The sequence below is a fragment of the Neurospora tetrasperma genome, assembly GCF_000213175.1.
Source record: "Neurospora tetrasperma FGSC 2508 unplaced genomic scaffold NEUTE1scaffold_3, whole genome shotgun sequence".
In the NCBI taxonomy this organism is placed as follows: domain Eukaryota; kingdom Fungi; phylum Ascomycota; class Sordariomycetes; order Sordariales; family Sordariaceae; genus Neurospora; species Neurospora tetrasperma.
The window spans coordinates 4,243,240-4,263,945 of NW_009799101.1; the positions used below are offsets into that span (position 1 = coordinate 4,243,240).

The 20,706-nt window shown below is 52.4% G+C and overlaps 6 protein-coding genes across 6 annotated transcripts; 3 read left to right on the forward strand and 3 right to left on the reverse strand.

Moving 5' to 3' along the window:
• Positions 1-260: 260 nt before the first annotated feature.
• NEUTE1DRAFT_122576 (uncharacterized protein) lies at positions 261-2,004 on the forward strand (the record flags this gene model as incomplete). Its single annotated transcript, XM_009853061.1, has 6 exons — positions 261-428; positions 577-764; positions 811-973; positions 1,171-1,226; positions 1,269-1,362; positions 1,862-2,004. 6 exons carry the CDS (start codon positions 261-263, stop codon positions 1,982-1,984), a joined length of 792 nt encoding a protein of 263 aa, XP_009851363.1.
• Positions 2,005-5,046: 3,042 nt separating this feature from the next.
• NEUTE1DRAFT_41278 (uncharacterized protein) lies at positions 5,047-8,130 on the forward strand (the record flags this gene model as incomplete). The annotated part of the gene is made up of 3 exons (XM_009851941.1): positions 5,047-5,250; positions 5,438-7,087; positions 7,183-8,130. 3 exons carry the CDS (start codon positions 5,047-5,049, stop codon positions 8,128-8,130), a joined length of 2,802 nt encoding a protein of 933 aa, XP_009850243.1.
• Positions 8,131-8,483: 353 nt separating this feature from the next.
• On the forward strand, positions 8,484-8,985 carry NEUTE1DRAFT_117139 (uncharacterized protein; the record flags this gene model as incomplete). The annotated part of the gene is made up of 1 exon (XM_009853062.1): positions 8,484-8,985. The coding sequence occupies one exon, from the start codon at positions 8,670-8,672 to the stop codon at positions 8,964-8,966; it is 297 nt and encodes a 98-aa protein (XP_009851364.1).
• Positions 8,986-9,253: 268 nt separating this feature from the next.
• NEUTE1DRAFT_82743 (uncharacterized protein) lies at positions 9,254-10,591 on the reverse strand (the record flags this gene model as incomplete). Its single annotated transcript, XM_009853063.1, has 4 exons — positions 9,254-9,583; positions 9,665-9,841; positions 9,896-10,393; positions 10,463-10,591. 4 exons carry the CDS (start codon positions 10,589-10,591, stop codon positions 9,254-9,256), a joined length of 1,134 nt encoding a protein of 377 aa, XP_009851365.1.
• A 369-nt stretch (positions 10,592-10,960) lies between these two features.
• On the reverse strand, positions 10,961-12,128 carry NEUTE1DRAFT_101184 (uncharacterized protein; the record flags this gene model as incomplete). Its single annotated transcript, XM_009853064.1, has 2 exons — positions 10,961-11,062; positions 11,127-12,128. The coding sequence occupies 2 exons, from the start codon at positions 12,126-12,128 to the stop codon at positions 10,961-10,963; spliced, it is 1,104 nt and encodes a 367-aa protein (XP_009851366.1).
• A 982-nt stretch (positions 12,129-13,110) lies between these two features.
• On the reverse strand, positions 13,111-16,218 carry NEUTE1DRAFT_146727 (uncharacterized protein; the record flags this gene model as incomplete). The annotated part of the gene is made up of 2 exons (XM_009853065.1): positions 13,111-15,742; positions 16,117-16,218. One exon carries the CDS (start codon positions 15,674-15,676, stop codon positions 13,328-13,330), a length of 2,349 nt encoding a protein of 782 aa, XP_009851367.1.
• Positions 16,219-20,706: the final 4,488 nt, after the last annotated feature.

The window sequence follows — 20,706 nt, forward strand, 5'->3', positions numbered from 1 at the left end:
TCAACGCTATTCATACTTTACAGTCTCGCCAAGTAGTGGTGATAAAGTCAGAATCCCGGACCGGATGAGCGATTCGAAAAGCGACGAGCAACCGAGAAAGCGCATAAAGAACCCACGATGGGTCAAGCTACCGGTATTAACAATTCTATCGCCGCCCTAAGAAGGGTCCGGAATCCAGAGTGTTCCCCTTTACACCACGCGATGGAGGATGCGGATACCTGATAAACGAATTGGAATGCCACAAGGTGTTACGCAGCACAATGCCTCACTTATCTTCCCGTGGGGGCGGACTCCTCCATTATGTCTTGGATGACGCCGAACCGGCGGCTGCCAGATATCCTGTATCTCCCACATCCCCCAGCCAAAAGGAGCCTCTGACGTCCAGCTGGAACATACCTATAGTCGTAACTGGAAGAGAATTGAAACTTGTATGGAGGATGAGGCACTGAGCGTTTCATCAACCGGACATATTGGTAACTGGAGAATTGTATTCACTTGCATCTCTCGTCGAAAGGAGAAGATCGTTAATGCGAAATCTGGCTATTTGCCCAACCTCAACACACCTCTACACACGAGCCATCTAGAACCATGGAAGTACGGAGCCTTGTCAGGTCGCCTCTTGCATTGGGTCTCACCAAGCAAAGAGCAGGCGTCCTTGACGCATTTCTGGAGCTCTGCCACAGCCGGGGATCCCTTGAACACCCGGTAGGCCTCTCAAACGAAGACGTCCGGGACGATCTGAATGATGAAAAAACGACCCTTTGGTAGGCCTTTACCCGCTTTCATCCCGTCTAAAACCTTCTTCAGCAGCTATGATGAACATCACTGGCAAATATGCAGAAAGTTCCTCCGCGGACGTCCCTTCAACCCAGATAGAGCCCCTACGCAGTTCGACGAAGCGCAAGAAATACGCTCGAAACAAGCAGCATACGACACTATCGGCATCACCGACTTTGAGAATACCAAGGACATGGTACGTAGACGACGACCCGTCAACATGAGCCAAGCTGAAATATCAATCTTGGAAACGAACGGGCGGGAAAGTGAAGCTAATCCTCGGAACCCTCAATCTCCGTCTATCGAGTACCGTCACTGGTCCGACCGACGGGACAAACGCGGCCTACCCATTTGCCTCCTCGACATTGTCTCTCTCGATTATCGATTACACAGCCACCACGAAGAGCTACGGCAAGGACCGGACAACTCCCGACGCGACGCGACGGATAGTTCTGTTCCAGTGATGACCTGACCTGTGCTCGGCCATGCAGCGAGACCACCACCCCCGAGAACTACATCGTACCCCTGACAAGCGCGGTTTATCTCGTTGATATTGCCAGCTTTGCGTTCAAACAGACATGGGACGTACGTGCGTATGCCCAGGATATTAACAAGCTGTTGTTGACTTTGCTATCCCGAGGTTGTAGCCAGGGTTGATGTGAGTTGTCGTATGCATTTTAATATTGGGAGTAGTTGCCATGATGAATGTCTCTTTTCTTTTGCCGATACGATGGACAAAAAGATCCTCAATGCTTAATCATTTTTTTTCTCAGATCTGGGGCGTGTATCAAGTTCATTGTTGACGAGCAGGGTGGGCAGGAGTATCGTGGCAGTGGGCACCACAACAGATGGAAAGCTCAGGAAGGAACTAGTGGCCCGGCTTCCATGAGCAAATCTCCGGGTTTGCGTGATGGATCGATGGATGTCGCGCATCTGCGGCTGTAAAGGCAAGAAGAGACATGGAAAGGGAAGAACATTACGAGAAGCGATATCATGGAGTCCACCGGGGTTGAGCAGTTGGTTGACAGTTGGGTGCTACATGTCAAATTTCGAGTCCAGATGACCATGACGGCAACAACAACAGACATCAAACGACAATTATTACGAGCATCAACGGGACCGATGTACCTCCCTGATTCACCCCCAAGGCCTACGAGTGAGGAGGCTCAAAGGGGAGCCCAATTGCTTGGGCATGAAACCGGCGTAGTATCAAGCCCGAGATATCAGACCAGATAATCAAGGCTGCGCACGACAACAAGGCTGCAACACAACTGCTCGCCCCGTATACTTCATCCCAATGCTTTGCTTGAACGCTATTTACTGCGTATGCTAATCTCCTTCCATTTCAGGTAGTCTAGCTAGTGGCCTTCATTGGAGATAGCTTCCCCTGATGTTTTTTCATTTGCCAACGACCGGGACAATTGTGTGGCGATAACAAGGAAACTTCGTGCAAACCATTTCAGGTCCCAGATTCCAGGAACTCGGTATTAACCTTGCCCCAACGTTCCAACAAGCAAAGGCACGACGAATCGGCAGCGCTGTAGCCCACTCATGATTTGATGCCGTTGAAGCGGATGGTTCCCGCCGAGCCGAGGCCTGCACGGCGTTCCCAAAACGGAAGGGCTGTCGTCGGCGGGCTCATGGGAAGCTCGGCTACGCCCGCGAAGTGAAAAAAGAGACACGTCCCTTGTTTGGCTGTCAATGGTAAGAGGGAGTCGCAGAAGATCCTTACGACATATCTGATATCATTTGTTTGCCCTTGAAAACCGTCTGTCTAGTGCTATGAAGCGGGCAATATTGCCCATGTTCCTACTAGTTTTGGGGACTAGCCTACTGCACAGCTCCTGATAGTGTCTGCAAATATTTTTTCCTTCTCCTGACGCCGGTGTTTACTTGCCCTAAACAGAACCCCCTTAGTCCTCAATGGTCGCGTTGTATCCTGGTATGGAAGCTGCATATTGGCATCATCCACAAAGTGACGGCCACCCAATAGGACAACACTTGGCCCTTACACCGGCCTCTTGAGGGTGTGTTCCTTGAAGAGGGCTGCGGAAGCCGCAGAACCGCAGCTGCTGACAGCATGACAGCTCGTTGCCCCCCCCCCTGGCAAAGCATGTTGCGCATGTTTTGGATACTACCATGACACAGACGACAGGCCTTCTAGTGGATGTAAACATCTGCCCATGCCCAACGCCGCGGTAGATCATCGATCTTCCCCATCCTTCGGGTTCCCAATTCCCGCCTGTCTGTCTCGCCAGTACCCAGCACTAACGTGGGGGTGGGTGAAGAGTGGTTGGCTGAATATCCATCATGCACTCCTGCGTTCTGCCGGGGGAAAGAGGCTGCACTGTTTGCATTTTCTGCCCATCATCTCCCCAGACTAAGTCCTCCGCCATTGCGGCCCTGCTCCCCGGGCTCACTGCAGAGTTGACATCTCAAGAAGCCCAGACTCAAACAGCAGGCCGGCTAGTCGCCCAAGGGCAGCTGGAAGTCGAGGCCACATCGTGGCCCTTCCTGAGCGTGGCTAACCGCAATCGTCTTGCCCCCGTTCCACGGTACAGTCACGGCAAAGTCGCGGGCAGGCACGGGTAGCCAGGACTACAGTCCCTGCTCGCCACCGGGCTGCTGATGGGGCTGCAAACCGCGAAGCCGAGACCAGGAAAGGCAATGGTCATGTCCACTCCTCCCAGCTGAGCCTCCTGTCACTTGACGAGAGTCGTGAGATATGATAGCTCCCTCCCGGGCCCTGGCCGGACTCGAAAAGCAGGCCTAGAAGATATGCGGCCCGAATGTTTTCCTCGTGCGCTCATTTCAAGTACGAGCGGAATAAGAAACTGGAACTTGCTCCATCAACGGAAAGGAAAGATCAGTCATCCCATCTAGGAAATCCAGCGTCCACAATGAGCATGGTCTCCGCCTTCACCTGCCTGAACTGCCATCAGGCTCCATCACAATCTCCCGGTGCAAAGAGATGGGATGACTGAATGGGATGGACACTAGTCAAAACAATGACCCCCTGATACCCACTCCTTGGCGCCATGTAGCTTGCGGGGAAGATAACTCGTCAGCAAGAGATATCAGAATAATACTTAGACCTCTTGATATCACTGACTCTGTATATCTGTGTTCCAGCCCGAGGCACTTGAAACGTGGTGAACCATCATTCAGACTTCCGTCAGTAATAGCCACCTCCACTTCCTTTGCCTTGCTTTGCACTCGTTCTGTCACATTGCAATTGTCACACTCTCATCGTCTCTCTTCGGATCTGCCGAGCACACCTCGACCCTACACTCGCCGAACTCCGACACTCAGCTGTCATCTGAGATCCTATTGACCAAGCCTTGGAGGTTCCCGCTCACTGGCACCGCCTTTCCATCTCCCCACTACCGCAGCCAGAAACTTGAGCCAACCATATCCAACCCAGTGAAGGAACAGGTGGTTAGAGTCAAGGCATCCACCCAGAAAATTCTCAGGTTATCCCGGAAAGTTCGTCCTCGGCTGCCTACTTAACTCTTGCATGACGAACCAGAAATCCCAACCAGATCTGACCGCACCGCGCGCACGAGCCCGACGATTTGTTGACCGTTGTCAGGCAGCAAGGAGGAGTTCTTTGAACACTTCCCCTCCCGCATCACCACACCACGCCATCGTTGCGGGGCTCCTCCACCGACCCGGAGGGCAGCAGAACACCCTTTGGAGCAAGACAAGTGCCCCGCAAAGACGCAGAGCAGCGGTGAAGATCGAGAAGAATTATTGAGGGGAAATAATCGAAGGTATACAGAGATACTATCGAGAACTTTGACGGCAGTGTGGTGAGAATCACACCCGACTGGTCTGTCCTCCACCAAGGACCTGGACGACGGCGGAGAACAGACGTAAGGAACAGGCTTGCAAAGCAACTTGGAGCTCACCGCCGACTTTCTCTCCAGCGAAGACACCAAGAAGATGTTTATCAGTGACCCAAGACCCTCTCAAGAGGAAGCCGACGAGATGGTTTGGCACAATAACCTCCTCGAAGCAGCCACTACACCCTCAGTTACTGCTACAACCGGCTTTCCACCTCCTTCTCACAACAACCTTAATGGTCTTGACAACCAGTGGAACAAATACGTGAATCTAGAAGACTTCTGTCAAACGGCACACACCAACGACAGCACCACTGTTCCTTCCCTCCACCACATTCATCACAATCTTCAGTTTGACCCATCTTCTTCTCACCTAGACATGGACATGGACATGATGACTTCCTTCAACACGTCCTTTGACACCATGTCTGCGAGTTCGCCGTCGGTGGGCGCCACATGGAGCGAATCATCTCCAGAGTACGAGACGTGTCGCCAACATGAGGGACATGGTAACAGCAACAACACCAGCAGCAGCTTCAACCGGCCTTCCACTGAGAGCAATCCAAGTAATGACGCACAGTCTTTCTCTCCCACGAGTGACGCAAGCTGGGGTTCGTCTCCCGCTTCGGTATGTGTGGAGTTCTCTTCTGTTTTCCTGTCTTTTGTCTCCATCTGTGTCTCTGTTTCTGTTTCTCTTCTCCATTCCTTTTCCCGATACATTACCCCAATCCCTTCGCTTTCTTCTTTGTTCATCTTCATATACAAACAAACCAACATTGAACATGTTACTGATCAGAGAATACTTCCAGCAGCAGATTCAGGGCAGCTACATGGACCTTTCGGATACCATTGCCACCACCACTACCACTAGCGCTAGCATCACCTTTCCCCACAGCAACAGCAGCATGTCTGCCTATCCCGGTCATCAGCAGCAGCAACAACAGCAGGCAACAGAGCTATCACAACACGGACTTACAGATGCGTCCGCGTGTCTACAAGGAAATGTTGAGACAGACACTCTGTTCAACAATGCCAGTGGTGCTCCTCCTAACCAACAAACTCTGCCGAATTTCGGCGTGGTCTGGACCTCAGCCCCGTCGTCATCACAGCCATCCATCATCTCGGCTTCGTCCCCGTTTGTTGCTTCCCATCAAGCTCAACCAAGGTGGCACAACCTGCACCAGTACTCTGTCTCTGGTGAGCCGATGTTGGATGAACCTCGGTTGTCCTCGTCACTTTCCCTCGACAACATGTCCGAAGGAGGCATGTCTACCATGCCCCCCAGCCCCATAGACCCGTTCCACAATATTGGCGCTGGCACTGGTCACCACTCACTGCCTCTGGGGTATGACGGCCTCCCCAGCCCTACGCATAGCAGCTTCGGAGTTGGACCCTCTTCTGCCAACGGCAGTGTCTCACTTCAGCACCAGCACCAACAGCAGCAGTACCCATCAGTCATGCTCAACGACAGCGGCCTTCCGTTTGACACCAATGGCGGTAGTAACTTTTCACATCATCCGTCCTCGTCGTCCTCCTCCTCCGGTGCCAGCGGTGGTGACGTTCTCTTCCGAGGCCCCATCTCCAACCGCACGGTATTCGACTACCCGCCTTCGGGTTCTTCACACTTTCAACATGACACCAATGTCGCCGTAAAGACTGAGGGGCCAGTGGCTGTTGCGCCCACCTCACTCTGGCTGAACAACCCTCACCACAAAACACCGACGCCTCATCCCTCTCCCGAGTCATCCCCCATTGGTGCAAACAGCTTCTTCCATCAGAACCAGATGCCTCTGCCTCTTGACTTTGGCAGCAGCAACGCTCATTTTGGAAGTAGTCCGCATATCAACACCAGCCAACTACACCCGCACTACGTCCAACAACAGCAGGCAAGCAACCGGGCACAACGCAAGTCCCTCCCTCACAGCCCCCCGCATCGTGGAATGGGCGGTGGTGGCCGGCCATCCAGCCCCCGTTACAACCCCGCCGTCATGACAACCCGAGAGATGCTCCCTTCTCATCCCAACTCTCCTTCCATAGCCTGGGCACATCACCAGGGCCAAGGCCATCCTCACGGTCTTCCTCATCACCATCCCCTGATGATGAAGCCAAACACCATTCCCTCCCACCATAACCAGCACCCTCACGCCTCACTGGCTTCCATGTCCTCCCATTCCCGGAGACAACAACCCTTCCACCACGGCGTCCACCCCTACCATAGCCTGCCCTCCTCTAATAGCAAGCGTCGCAATCAAGGTCATCAAGACCACGTAACGGACCACCTCAAGCGCGCTAGAGCGGAACAAGATGCGCTTCTGGTGAAGCTTCGCAACCAAGGAAAGTCGTACAAGCAGATCCGCCAGATTGGACGGTTCACGGAGGCGGAGTCTACTCTCAGGGGACGGTATAGGACTTTGACGAAGAGTAGGGAGCAGAGGGTTAGGAGGCCGGAGTGGACTGATAAGGATGTGAGTACCCTATTTACCTCTTTTCTTTGGAGTGTCGCGTGAGTGCTGTGGAGTGGTTACAAGGGAAAAACAAGGGCTAACTTCAGTGAAAACAGCTACGTCTCCTAGAAAAAGCCGTCCGCGAATTCGCCAAAGGGCCATTAAGCGTTACTTACTCCAACCCTTCCTCTTCCTCCTCTTCCGCTGGCCCACCTTCGACTACAACACCACCCACCGACGAAGCCATGAGCATCACCTCCCTCGTCTCCAGAGACACCACCAGCACCAGCACATCCTCCACCACCTCCCCCTCTTCCTCCTCCTCTTCTACAACCCAACCAGCAGCCCCAAAAACAACTCCCAAAGGCATCCCAACCACCACCACCAAAATCCCCTGGAAACAAGTCTCCCACTACATCTTTTCCAAAGGCGGGTCCTACAAGTTCGGCAACGCCACGGTCCGCAAGCGATGGGAGGAACTGATGCGGGACCAGCTTGCAAGAGGCAAGGATTTGCAAAAGCCGTTTTATGAGCAGCGGAGTAAGCGGAGTGCTTATAGCCATTTGCTTTCCCATTCCCATTCCCATTCCCAATCTCAGTCTGGCTCTGTCTCTGGCTCTTCTTCCGCTTCTGCTTCTGCTTCTGGGCTTGCTGTGTCCAGGGGTGCTGCTTCTGTCCGTCAGGCTCAGAGGGCCGTCGTGGGTGAGAACAGGGCCACAAGCATGGTCAAGCGTGAGCCTGCTTCTTCTTCTTCTTCTTTTGTGAAGCCGGAGAGAAGGGAAGAAGAGAAGGACAACAACAACAACAACAACAACAACAACAACAACAACAACAACAACAACGTCAATGACGGAGATGGTAATCTTGCTTACTCTGATTGGCTGGATATGAGTGCTCTAGGGGATGATGCTGAGGAGAACCATAACGGCCACGGCAACGGCCACGGCAACGGCACTGATGGCGATGGGGAGTATGAGCTTTCTGATGCGTCTGATTCGGAAGAAGATGAAGAAGAAGAAGAGGAAGAAGAAGAGGATTCGGATGATGATTACATGGAGGAGTGATCGCCGTCGGCACATCATCCTCTTTCCACCCTCTCTCTCTCTTTTCCTACAGATCGTTCTCACCTTCCGGTCTTCATCTACCTGGTTTTCATTCACCCTAACCACAAACCTGTCGTCACTTGATGGCTTTCCAAATACGCGAGAAAAATGTGTGTGTGTATACATACCTACGAGCTCCCTTTTCTGTACTTTTGTTAGTACCGTGCAGCCTTTTCTGTACCGATACAAAACAGGATGGGGCTCGTTATAAGTACGTTGGTATCACTACAAACACATACATATACACGCGCGCACGCAGGGAGATAGACAAGCTGATGAACAGACGACACTGGAAGGGCTCAGATGGGTGATGGTGGATGATACATAATATGGTAGATGGAGAGGTGAGGAAAGGAAGGTGGAGGCAGATCAATAAGGAAGGAAGAAGAGACCTAGATAGACAGAGAAACGGAACTCAACACAGGATAGGTAATAGCACCGATACGCGCCAGGGATGGGAATACGAAATGGAAAGGAAAAGGAAAAGGTGACGGGACTTAATGGACAGGACCACCCGAGGAAGGAAAAAAAAAAAGCAAAAAGGAAAGGAAAAAGGGAATGTCAAAAGGACCTGGCGTTGCGTTTCGGTGTATACATACATACATACATACACTAGCTATTACTTCATCCAGGAGTTCGGATATTTCCGCGGGTTTCTTCTTTACTGCTGTCATTTTCCTATCGTTCTTCTGGTGTTCATATGGCGGGCTCGGCTCGGTTCGGGAGACAAGGCAGGCGGAGAGGAAATGGGATGCAAACGGTGGTCACAAGGTCTAGACTTCCACTTGCGGTGTTAGACAGACAGACACAGTTCAGAACCGTAATATCGATTTCATGTTATAGAGAAACACGCTTGGTCGTTGGTAGCGTTCATTGCTGGAGCGATGGTGATGCGTTGTCGTTCAGTGTCGTGATGCCCAACTCCGTCCGGTTAACCGGAGAAGCTCGTTCAATGTCTCACCAACGAACCGGAACCTGGCACACAAGTTGCAAGAGGCCCGACACCCGCCCGCCTCTTCCAACGGATGGATGTACGTAGACGGTTCAAACGGACATCCATCCAGCAGCTTACCACCTCCTGTCCTCACAACACCCCCTTTCTCCCCGGGCTCCTCCCCCCTTCACAGTCATTCGGCACCCCAATCACCCTCAACAACTCCCCTACCTTTTCCGGATTCTTCCTCAACGCATCCCACTCCCTCTGACTCTTGACCAGCGCCGTGCCCGCCAACACAGTCCCATTGAGCGCCAACTTGCCCACCACCACCTCTTCTCCCGTCTCCGGATTCTTTTCCGTTATCGCTGATCCTTCCGCCAGCCGGGGAACAATAACCATGACGTCCCGCGTCATGGCCAAGTTGTACGAGATGGTTGCTTCGCCGCCTGTTTGTATCTCGTCGGCCTTTTCCTCCTCCTCTTCTGCTGCCCCTTTCGTTGTTGTCGAATCTTGCTGTGATGCACGGGACTGTTGTAAAGACAGCTGATACAGCCGCACAGCCTCCCTAGCGCGTCTATACAATCCCAAATAAATCTGGTGCACTTCCTCCCTTGACATTTCTGGCGTCAACCGCTCTGCGAAGGTCTTGAACGGCAGTAGTTTCTTTTCCGTTTCCTTGTTGTTGTTGTTGTTGTTGTTGTCCTCAACCAGTTTCTGCGCCAACACTTCCCACCTCTTCTTCTTCTTCCCCTCCCCCTCTTTTGTTCCCGTCTCCATCTCCGTCTCAACACATTCCAACCCCTCCCTCATTTTTTCCACAACCAAAAGCTGTAAATGCCTATGCGGCTGACTTGCTCCACTATGCTCACCACAATTGAAGAACGCAAACAACTTTGGCTCTTCCCCTACTGTTGTTTCATTTCCATCACTTCTTTCCCCATTGTACTTTTGTTGATAGTGGTGGTGATAAACCTCAATACACCCCCTCACAGCTTCCAAATCCTCTCTCTCCAACAAGTCCGTCTGCTCTTTATACTCCCTCGTACACAGGATAAAGTGTTCAGGGACAATCGCAAACTTGTTCAGCACCAGGTTATGGTGTGGAGGTAGCGGACAGATGAGCATGGCAGGGGAGGGATTATCAAAGGGGTCGAAGAAGGCCAATTTCTTCTTTTTCTTTTCGGGGGGTTCGGCGGGGAGACTGGCATTTTCGCCGCTGGGGATGATGGGGTTGGGCTTGGGCGCTTTGGGCTTGTTGGCTAGCGAAGGGGAGAAGCGGAGTTGGAACTGTGGTTTTGAAGGATAGGTTAGAATTAAGCTTAAAAGTCAGGTTTAGCGGATGGAAGGAAAACATACAGGAATGGAATTGACGTCCACCAAGGTCACTTGGGTCGGATAAAAGTTGACGTCGCCTGATGCGCGCGCCTTGTTGAAGGCCGTCCGGACGAGCTCGGGGAGGTTTGGCGGGGCTTTGATTGGCGACATGTTGGTGTCTCGGGCTGTGTCTGTGTCTGTATTTGCCATGTACAGGTAAATGCGATGCGCTGCGCAATTGACTTTTGTGTCGTTGCGTTCTGTGCGTTGCTGCGTTGGCCGTTGTCAGGAGGAAGTTGGAGAACGTGGGGTCAATTGCCGTCGCGAATAGCTTCGATGAGGTCATGGGTGGCCCGTGCGCTGCTCCCCACGTTGCTTCAGATCATCATGAGCGCTGATGGAACGGAAGTAGGGCAAGCAAACAGTAAGAGTACAACATGGATATTACGAGTAGTCTATGCTATGCCACCGTGTAATGCTACGGGTATCTCACATCCTTCCTGGACTCGGTGGTTGTCGTCCCATCACTCCATCCATAACTTAAACACCAGGCAGGCCAACAATTCCACGCAACGCCGGGACGAAGCGCGGCACAATGTACGTAAAGTACAATCCCATGAGCGCGACAAGAAGCCCAGTAAGCTGTGAATCTGTTAGCAATGTCCTTCCACAATGGAGGTAACTTCGTCAACGGGGATAAACTCACCTTCTCAAACCACGTATGAAAGTAAATCGCCGTCATCAACAACATCCACGCACTCAATCCCACCACTACAAAGACCACCTTCCCCCCATGTCCCAACGCATCCCACAGCCCTCCTCCCGTCACCACGTCCCTCACCTCCCTAGCCTCATCCATCTCCGGGCTATAATCATCCCACCTCTTATCAGCAGCCAAATCCGTTCCCGCCGACTTGACCGCCCCATCACCCATCACCACCGTCCTCTCATCCCTCACACTCCGTCTCCAATAATGCCTCGCAACCACCCACCCAACCTCCTGCACCAAAAACGCACTCCCCAAAACCAACAAAAACACATGACCCGAGATATCGTGGCCGCCCTGCCACTTGCCTCCAGCCGCCTTACACGCCGCCGCTGTGACGAACTCCTTCAAGCCCGCCACATCCACGTTGCTCCCAACAGGCCCAGGCATCGCATCCGCCTTCACCTGCGCATTCACCCGCCCTTGCGCCTCCTGACACTTACCCCCCGTGACACGAAACCCGCGATCCACAATCGCCGGTCCAAAGAACCATTGTGTCACAAAAACCCACCAGAGCGTTACTAGGCCCCATCTCACCACGGCTTTTATTTTTCTTCCGGTTCCATTCTCCCCCCGAGTTCCAGTGACGTTGTTGTTGTAGCCAGGATGACTAAACAAAAACCCAAAGAAAGAAACAGTAATCCAGAACCACGCCCTCTTGACGAAAAAGACGTTGAACAAGTTATCTTTGCGCGCAAAATACGAGGGGACGGCAGCGCCGCTTTGGACGTGCGATTGCGAGACGAAATCGTAAGGACTGGCGCGGGCGGACGGGTTGAGTAGGGAGAAGAGGGTGCCGAAGAGGAGGAGGGTCGGGTACAGCGCGAGAGCGACGAGTTCGGTGCGCGTGGGGTAGTGCGGGTTGTTGCGCTGGCTGGTAGTAGTTTTGGTAGTTTGGGTTCTTCCCCCGTTGGATGACGAGAGTTCGGGGGAGGAAGCCATGGTGGAAGAGAGCTTGCGATGGGTCAAGGTTGCGGAGGGTTGTTCGTCGGGGGAGGAGGGGATGGCTGTGGCTGGTGGCGCGTCCATTTAGGTGGTGGTGGTTTTGTTTTTTGGTTTTCGTACGGCGTAAGTTAATCGTCGTTCGACAGGATTGTTCGTTTGGTTATCGCAAGGGAGAGTGACTTCGCGATTGCTGGTGTGTTGCCAGTTCAGGGAGAGCGTGAGCTTGTGAATAGTTCGAGTAATGACAGTTTGTGTTTTAGGACGTAGTCGACATGGCAGGAAATAAAAGGTCTGAGACAAGTAGCGAGAAGTGGACGAAATGAGATCAGCAACAAGTTGTGACGATATTCTTGCTGTAGTCGTCCGGCCTTGCTCTTTTTGGACCCAGAGCCAAGGAGGGAGTGTGTCGCGATGCAAGATTGTTTGAGGGACCGAAAGGCCGCTATGACGTTACTACCTATCGACCTGAGCTTGCCTGCCCCGTTTGCGCCGGTCTTGCCAAGTTGCGACTTCGCTATGACTGCGACCGAGGTTGATGACTCAGCAAGCAAGTGCGTACTATATCTGAAGCCGGCAATAACCCTAACCCGTAGAAGCAGCCAGCACAATCAGGAGACATCTGCCATCAACGCCATCAACGCCACGGTCACCCATCACCAAACCAAGCACACACTTTACTATGAGTCACTCAAACAATGAACAAAGACAAGTCCTTTTGAATCAAAAATCTATTTTCGGCAGTCTTCACCCATTGGATAAAGAGACGCCATCATATGTTCATGAAGGGTGGTGCTTGCTATATACGAATCTCCTTTTTCTTTCTAAACACCGACTTTTCCATCGTGCTGAATATCAATGCCAAGGTCAACTGGTATCATATGTAAAAAGTGAAGCCGCAAAGTTTCCTGTGTGTAACCCTCCATTGTGAACCCCCCTCTGTTGTTCAAGGTGAACGCCGAACCAAATGATGTAGAAAAAGCAAACTGATGCAGAAATAAGAAAGATGAGACCGAAGAACCAAGATGAAACCAATGAAAAATTCAAGACAAAAGGTGAAAAGGCGTCCTGAATGTCAGGCCGTTCAGAAGAATCGAAAAATGTTGGTCATGAGAAGTGAAATCCAAGAAGAAGAAAAAAGTGGCCAAGGACCAAGAACCTCTTTGCGCGTTACATAGCACTACTCACAGCCCAACCGCCTAGATTGAAGACTGGAACAGCGCCAGCGTCGCGCAAAAGTTGTTCCTGTTATCCTTGTCCTCCGCCATGGTCTGGCCGTCGATTGTCAACATGTTCAAACTAGCCTTGGTGCTCAGACCAAAGATGCTGACCGCGCTGTTCTCGAGGGAGACCATGTTGGTCTGGCACGACTGGGTCTTGAGGCAGTCCTGGTCGTAGTTGTTGAAGAACGAGTACAGGCCGGCGCCGAAGATGAACACATCCTTGGAGTTGACGGCGCGGACACCCCAGGCGCGCTCGCACGTACCGGTGCTGTCACCCTGGCAGGACTTGGCAAAGTCGGGGTCGTCGTACTTGGCATTGACCTCATACGGCTTGGTGGAGATGGGGTTGCCCTGGAAGTAAGGGGTTTCGGTCTGGATCAGGCCAAGGTAGACGTTGGACGCGTTGGAGAACTGGTAGTTGTAGAGAACCGAGTGCTCCGAGGCGGTACCCCAACCCCAGACAGGGCCCTCACCCTCAATGAGGACACCGCGGCCGTTGAAGATATCAATCTGCTTGTTGTCGGCCTCGGGCTCGAGGTCGTGGTCGGCAACCCAGAACCACGTGTTCTCGAGGTAGACGGAGCCCTTGGTAGGAACGTGGAGCATCATGAAAGAGCCGAAGCAGTCCTCGGGGATGGCGTTGGTAGCCTCGGGGTTCTTGCCGCACTTCTGGAGCTGGAGATCAGTGCCGGCGTAACCACCGACACGGGCGTGGACATCCCAGAGACCAGCGTCACCCTGCTTGGTACCAGCGACGTTCCACTCGATCAAGATAGCACCGGGCTGAGGGCCAGCAGTACCAAAGATGAGGTCCGACATCTCGACGACGCCAGTGTCACCGGGCTGACCGACCTGGAAGAGAGGCTTGGGGTCCTTCTGGTCCTTGAAGAATGTGTCGCCGCCAGCGAGGATCATGGGCCAAATCTCACCAGTGATGCGGACGTTCTTGGGAACCTTGATGGTCTTGGTGATGAGGTAAGCACCGTGGTCAAAGTAGACAACCTGATCCTGGGTAGCCTTGTCAAGGACGGCCTGGATGGCGTCGCTGTCATCAGTCTTACCATCACCCTTGGCGCCGGCAGCCTTGACGCTCAAGAAAGAGCTGGCGGGAACGTTCTCATACTGAGGCCTGGAACGGGTGAAAACCCTGCCATTGGAGTCAAGGAGAACATCAGGCTTCTTGATGGCGGTCTGAGGGCTCTGAACCGCCTTGCCAGCGCTGCCGGGCTTGCCAGTGTAAGCGCGTCCCTGCGCGAAGAAGCCGACCTTCTGGCTGCCCTCGAGAATAGTAGCCCCGGTGGCATTGTTGTAGACGGCTTGAGAGGTACCGGTCATGTCGACATTGTCAAGAATGAGAGTGCCGTTGGTCTCAGGGGACTGGGGGTCATAAGCAGTCTTGACGCCGATGGGAGTGTTGCTGAACTTGCTGTCGACAACGAGGACGGAGCCAACCGTCTGGGCAGTGGGACCACCGTTGGACATGTCGATGCCGACCTCGCAGTTGTTGATCTCGACGCCCTGGAAGGTCCAGGCCCAGTTCCAGTTCATGTAGATGGCAGTCTTGCAGTCGTTGAAGGTGAGGTTGCGAGTCGTGAACTGCTGGTTACCGAAGAAGGCACCGAACTTGCCGCCGTTGAAGGTCAAGTCGGTCATGAAACCGCCCGAACCGTTGTCCATGAAGATACCCTGCTGAGCATTCTCGGCGCCACCATCCTTGCGCATGTTGAAGACCAGGTTCTGCAAGCTCGTTGCCTGGGCAACCTGCCAGTGGATACCGGCGCCCTTGTTGACAGGCATCTTGGTGAGGTCGATGACAAAGTTGCGAATCTGACGGAAGAAGTTGTTCTGGTTCACCCACCAGTTCTCACCGCCATCCTCGTAGGGATCGGAATCGATGACAGCCATGCCTTCGAAGTTGGGAGCGGCCTGGAGGGTCGGGGGGCTGACAGCATCGCCGACAAGCTGAGTGTAGTAGAGCTGAATGAGGGGCTTGCTGACAACGTAGGTACCGGGAGGGAAGTAAACTAGGGCAGGAGTGGTCGTTTGGGAGGAGCAGCCCTTGCCGCAACGCTTTCCATCAGAAATAGCCTTGTTGATGGCCTCGGTATCGTCAGAGGATCCATCGCCCTTTGCGCCGTAGTCGCGAACATTGCGGAAAACCTTGTAGCCGGCGCTGTCCTCGTTGAAGGGAGCGACACCTTGACGATCGATACTGCTCATCCACCAGCCGCCCGTAGCCTGACGGGGCGCTGGAGCCGCCAAGGCTGGAGAAAATAGCCGAATGGCCAAGAGGAAGAAAGCGAGGATGGAAGTAAGGCCCATCATGATGTAGAACCAGCTATATCGTTTGGACCTTTGTTTATGTGTAGACCGGGGGTCGAGGCTCCGGTACTGTGCGAAGGTAAATAATTAGCGAATGTGCCGATAGAACGATTGTGGAAGTTTGGAAGACGCGGAAAATTAATGAGGACAGGGGAAAGATCAGGGGTGCCACGCGGATTAATAAAGAGAAGGGAAGGCACGCCGAGATGGACAATAGAACAATGCCCATCTTCCCTTTGTTCACACTCAATGATGAATAGGGCCGAATGCCGGCGCCCATTGAGTGATCACCAGCGCTGTGAATGCGCCGACAATAGCACAATAGGGCACCCGTGGTCCGTCTGATATTTCAATAGGGCAGGCAAGTCGGGGGTAAGTGCATCATGCAAGTGGGGGTATGTGTGTGTGAAGTTGATGTCGGATGACAGATGCTTGTAACTCACCTTGGTGGTTGAAGATGCTGATGAAGAGCCAAAACGGCTGACCAAGTCGGAGAAAAGTAACGAACAGTAGGAACAGGTCGAATCGAAAATCGAACGAAAGTGGTTGGAATGATTTGGGCAAGGCTGGGCCCGATGTGGGTGAGAATGACTCTTGGTGGCCAGATGGGATGAAGGATGGTTGGGGGGACGACAACTTATACTAGAAGGTCTGCAGGAGCCGTTGCATTCGCATATGCCGGCTTTAGGGTGCAGAGGCTCTGCTTCGTCGTCGAATGTATCAGAGTCACAGTCGAGGACGACATGGCCGGGCGCCTCTTCCGCCCCCATGACCATGGCAGTAGTAGTGCTACGAGGGGTAGGCGTGTACATGGAGGAGTGGTGGCAAGCGGTAGCCGCCTCGACGTCCAGGTCTATCTTGGACATGGGGCTGCTTTCTCACGGGAGCTGCTGTGCCTGGATCCGCAACATGCGTTAGTGATGTTTCCCGGGTTCCCTTGTCCATGATGTGTTCCATGGTAATAGCAGGAGGCGATAAGGCAGATGGCATGTCAAAGCGCTACCGTGGTGACGGTTTCTTCGAAACAACCGCCGAGCTGGGACTTGGACGCTTGGACAGGCTAAAACAGGCGCGTCATTCATCAGAGATAAAACAAAGGACCACATGGCGAGTGTCTTGGTTGGTGTACAAGTCCTTGGGAACTCAAACAAGCTAAGAGCTAGCTCGGAGCATAAACGAAACGGGAGCCTCTTCTCCAACCGCTGAGCCGGGCAGATCAAAGAGGACTCGATTGGCTGTGGATGGTTGGGTGCCTGGATCGGCTGGATGGGGCAGAGCGGGATCGGACGAAGAAACGGGCCAGATCTGGCGGCGGCACCATGTCCAGAGAAGGAAAAGGTTGTACATACACGGCAATTTCACCAATCCAGGGGTTTTGTCAATGCAACCGCCAGTCCACTCAACACCACCAGAAAGGGGCCTGGGGAAACTGGACAACAACAACTACACCACAAGTTGACGGGCCGCTGGTGCGGAGGGTGGATTCCGCGTGTGTCGCGGTTGTTGTGTCAAAGGTATCTACTTGTTCCTGTAGTTTGCTATCTGCAACAAGAGAAACAAGCGACCGGCCGTATGCGACGGACAACGACTTGGTCGGTGGTCTGTCTGATTCAATCAATGCCCGGGTAAAAAGTGAATCAGATACGGACGCGCTGAGTCAACAAAGAAGTGGGCGAATTGGTTATGTTCAAGAAAGGTGGGCGGTTGGAGTGGTGGTGGTTCAGTTCACCAACCTCAACTTTTGGTGTTTCGATGACGAAGAAGACTGAGTGAGAAACGAGAAGTCGTCCGTCGGGTTGCAACAAATGACGTTCAAATTGGGCAAGCCGCAGGACGGTGTGCCTTGGTCAAGCAGGGCACTTTGCGCGTTGGTCACTGCGTCGAATCAAAAAAATGCCCATTCTTGACGGGCCGGAGGATCATCCCAGCTGCAGCCTGTGGCCCGTGCACTCTCATGTTTCACGGTTCCTGGCTGGCGGGCGGGCTCTTTTCCTGTTTAGGTTCATTAACCAAGCAGGGCACGTACATACAAGTGTACCTCTAAACTAGGTAAGCTAGCTAAGTGCGGGGCTGCCTGAAGAATGTCCACCTTTCCATTTGGGCGCGTCGAATTTCCACTTGTATGCATTTTTAGACCAAGACCCGACCTGTCCAGTCAAATTTCCTTTCAATTCATTCCATTTCTCCTTTCTTTCTTCAACAACTGTCATCACCTACCTCTCTTCTATTGTAGCGGCAGTTCGATGCGCATGGACACACTCACACCCACACACACACTCTCACACTCACGCGACTCACTGGCTGTCGCCTGTGCACAATGTTGTTGCTTGGGAAACAATGTCGACGACTCGTTCTCGCCTGTCCATGGATTTTGTTTCAAACAAAAGGTCCATGCTTCGCTTCCAACTTTCTAGACGTACAAAGACCAGTCGTCACTGATCATCTGCGCCTGATTGGGTTGGGCACCCCGTTTGAGATGGCGTTCCTTGCAGCCCCTGATCCCCTTTTGACTGGTGGCTGCCCCATCTGTGCCCCTGTCACCAACCAGATCCCCCGCGCCAATCGTTTCCCTTTGTTTCCACCGTTGCCGCGCCATCTGCGCAATCTCCACGATGCCAATGCCATGCCTTAAAGAAGAGCCCGAGCCTCACCACCAGTGTAACACAAGAACACCCATTTGGGATTCTGTTCCTGACCTTCCCCTTCCTGGACCATGCTACCCCTGGCGGAATCGTTCGACTTCCATCCATCCTGAGCACCTATCCAGACCCCAAGCAGAGGACTTTCAGAGAAACAAAACATTCTTGTTTGCTACCTACCTACCTATGTAGTCAGGCTGAGTCTGTCTGTCTCGCGACTATTACCTACATACATGGGGCCATGGTGGCCGCAGCTGTCGTCCGTCAGACTCGGATATATGACTGCGACATCATGTCCCATCTACTACAGTATCGTCCACCAACATGACCATATTCGGTCAATGACCCCCTTTGCATGTTTGTCTGTGGTTTTGGTTTTGGGGAACATCAAGTGCTACCTTCCCCTTTGTTGGTATTACCTGGGTACCACCCTGCAATTTCAAACCGCCATCACCAATTCAACCTCGATATGTATGCAGGACATCACTTTACTGCGTGATGACTTGGCCCCGTCGTTGGTTCCCACTACGCACGACCTCTTTCCGCTTGCTAACTATTTTACCCATTCCACATTCGCCAGTTCGGCTATGCTGTGCTCGACACCACATGGCGGCACCAAACGCTGGTTGAAGGGTCACAAAAGAGGACAATCGATAAGACCGAGGCGACCAAAAGTGACCAACACCCCTTTCACACCTTTCTTCGGAGAAATGATATGCAAAAGGATGGGGAAAAATGCACTCTACCTCGCCATGTGGCGTGTCCACGTTCGAATCAAAGCCCTCTCGTGGCTCGTTTACACGACAGACCGAAACTTGTTTCTTTCCATTCACCACTTCCTGCGATGGAATCTAGACCTTAATTGCTGATCCTATAGCCAGGCACCAACTCGACTTTATTGGTGAGCTCGGTGAGGTACCTCGGTGCTAATAACCAGTTGGTCAAGGCACAGCAGATTGATCGATATATCGTTGCTACTATAGTGTCGCGAAGGCGAACGTCCCATGGAAAGTGGTTCATGCTTCAACACGACACCGAGGACGGTAGTCGCCTTCCCCTTTTCCGATAGGATTTTGTCGTTGGCCCCCGTTGCACCGCATTTCAAGTCCGGGCGGGGAAGTCTCGACTCTGGATGGCCATAACGGGGAAAATCTCTGGTTTCGGCAGTGCTCCCGTTTCTCTGTTTTGCCTTTGACGCTGCACATCATCGTTACACGTGATGCTTGTCCCATGCTCTCTGACTCGTCTTTTTTTTTTTTTAATTTTTTTTAATTTTTTTTTTTTTTTCAGTTGCTGAGAATGGAGTCAACCTCAGCTCATCCCATTACCCTCTCCAGATTTGAGGGTATCTCGCTGGCGTTGTGTCAAGCTGTCTGGATTCTGGCCGGTGTCAACAAATGAATGCGACGGAAGACAACAACAAGGATTTCAAATACATCGCCTCATCCTCGGCAGAAATAGATTGACACTAATACTCCAACGACTATTACAACTTCCATCACACACCAAATCAACAGTTGACGTTCCCGACGTCGTATCAGTTACTCATATACAACCATTCGGTTCGGCCCCAATGTCCCGCAAATTTGATGCTACCATTCATTGTCACTGCTGTCTTACGAGCTTGCCCTCTATAGCTCACTCGAATAGTTGTACATGCCACTCTTGATACCACCAAGATGTAATCTATCCCCGACACAGGACTCCCCTCATCATTTCATCACTCCTCATTATACCATCCAATCCCCAAGTTGCCCTCTTTTCAAGGTAGGTATGCCTGACCCTCAAAAAGCTGTGTACTCTGCGTAGCCGTTCACAAAGTTAGACGGGACCGTGAAACACTGAGCTGCCCAACGCTATATACATCTTCCCTCTGGAGCACGTTGTTTGGTCCCCTCCTTACCTCTGGTGAATCGTTTCAAGCTCTTTTATCGTGACCGTCCACTTTGCCATCGCACCACCTTTAAGCTTGTCTATTTCATCCTGTCTTCTATTTTGGTTGAACCAACCATCATGAACTGCAGGGTACTTAGTTAGGGTTGGATGTCCCTGATGCAACCTCTACATTACCCGAGCTAAGACGGGAAAATTCAGGCATATATACGATGCAAGAGGCATAAGAGGGCGGGAGTTACTGGGCACGTACGAACCAGTGTACATTAGTGTCCATCACAGAGAACCTAAAAACCTAGGTATGTACATACTCACTCAACCTGGACTACATAGCCACTAGGAATTTGAAATGTAAACCAACCACCAAGGAAATTAGCTATAACTAGGGATAAAGACTCGAGGCAAAAATGTCAGGAATTGAGCTGTATAGATTAGGCGAATAGGGAAATGAAAAGAAAACCCCAAAAAGAACATAAAACCAAGAAAAAAAGTGAAAGATAG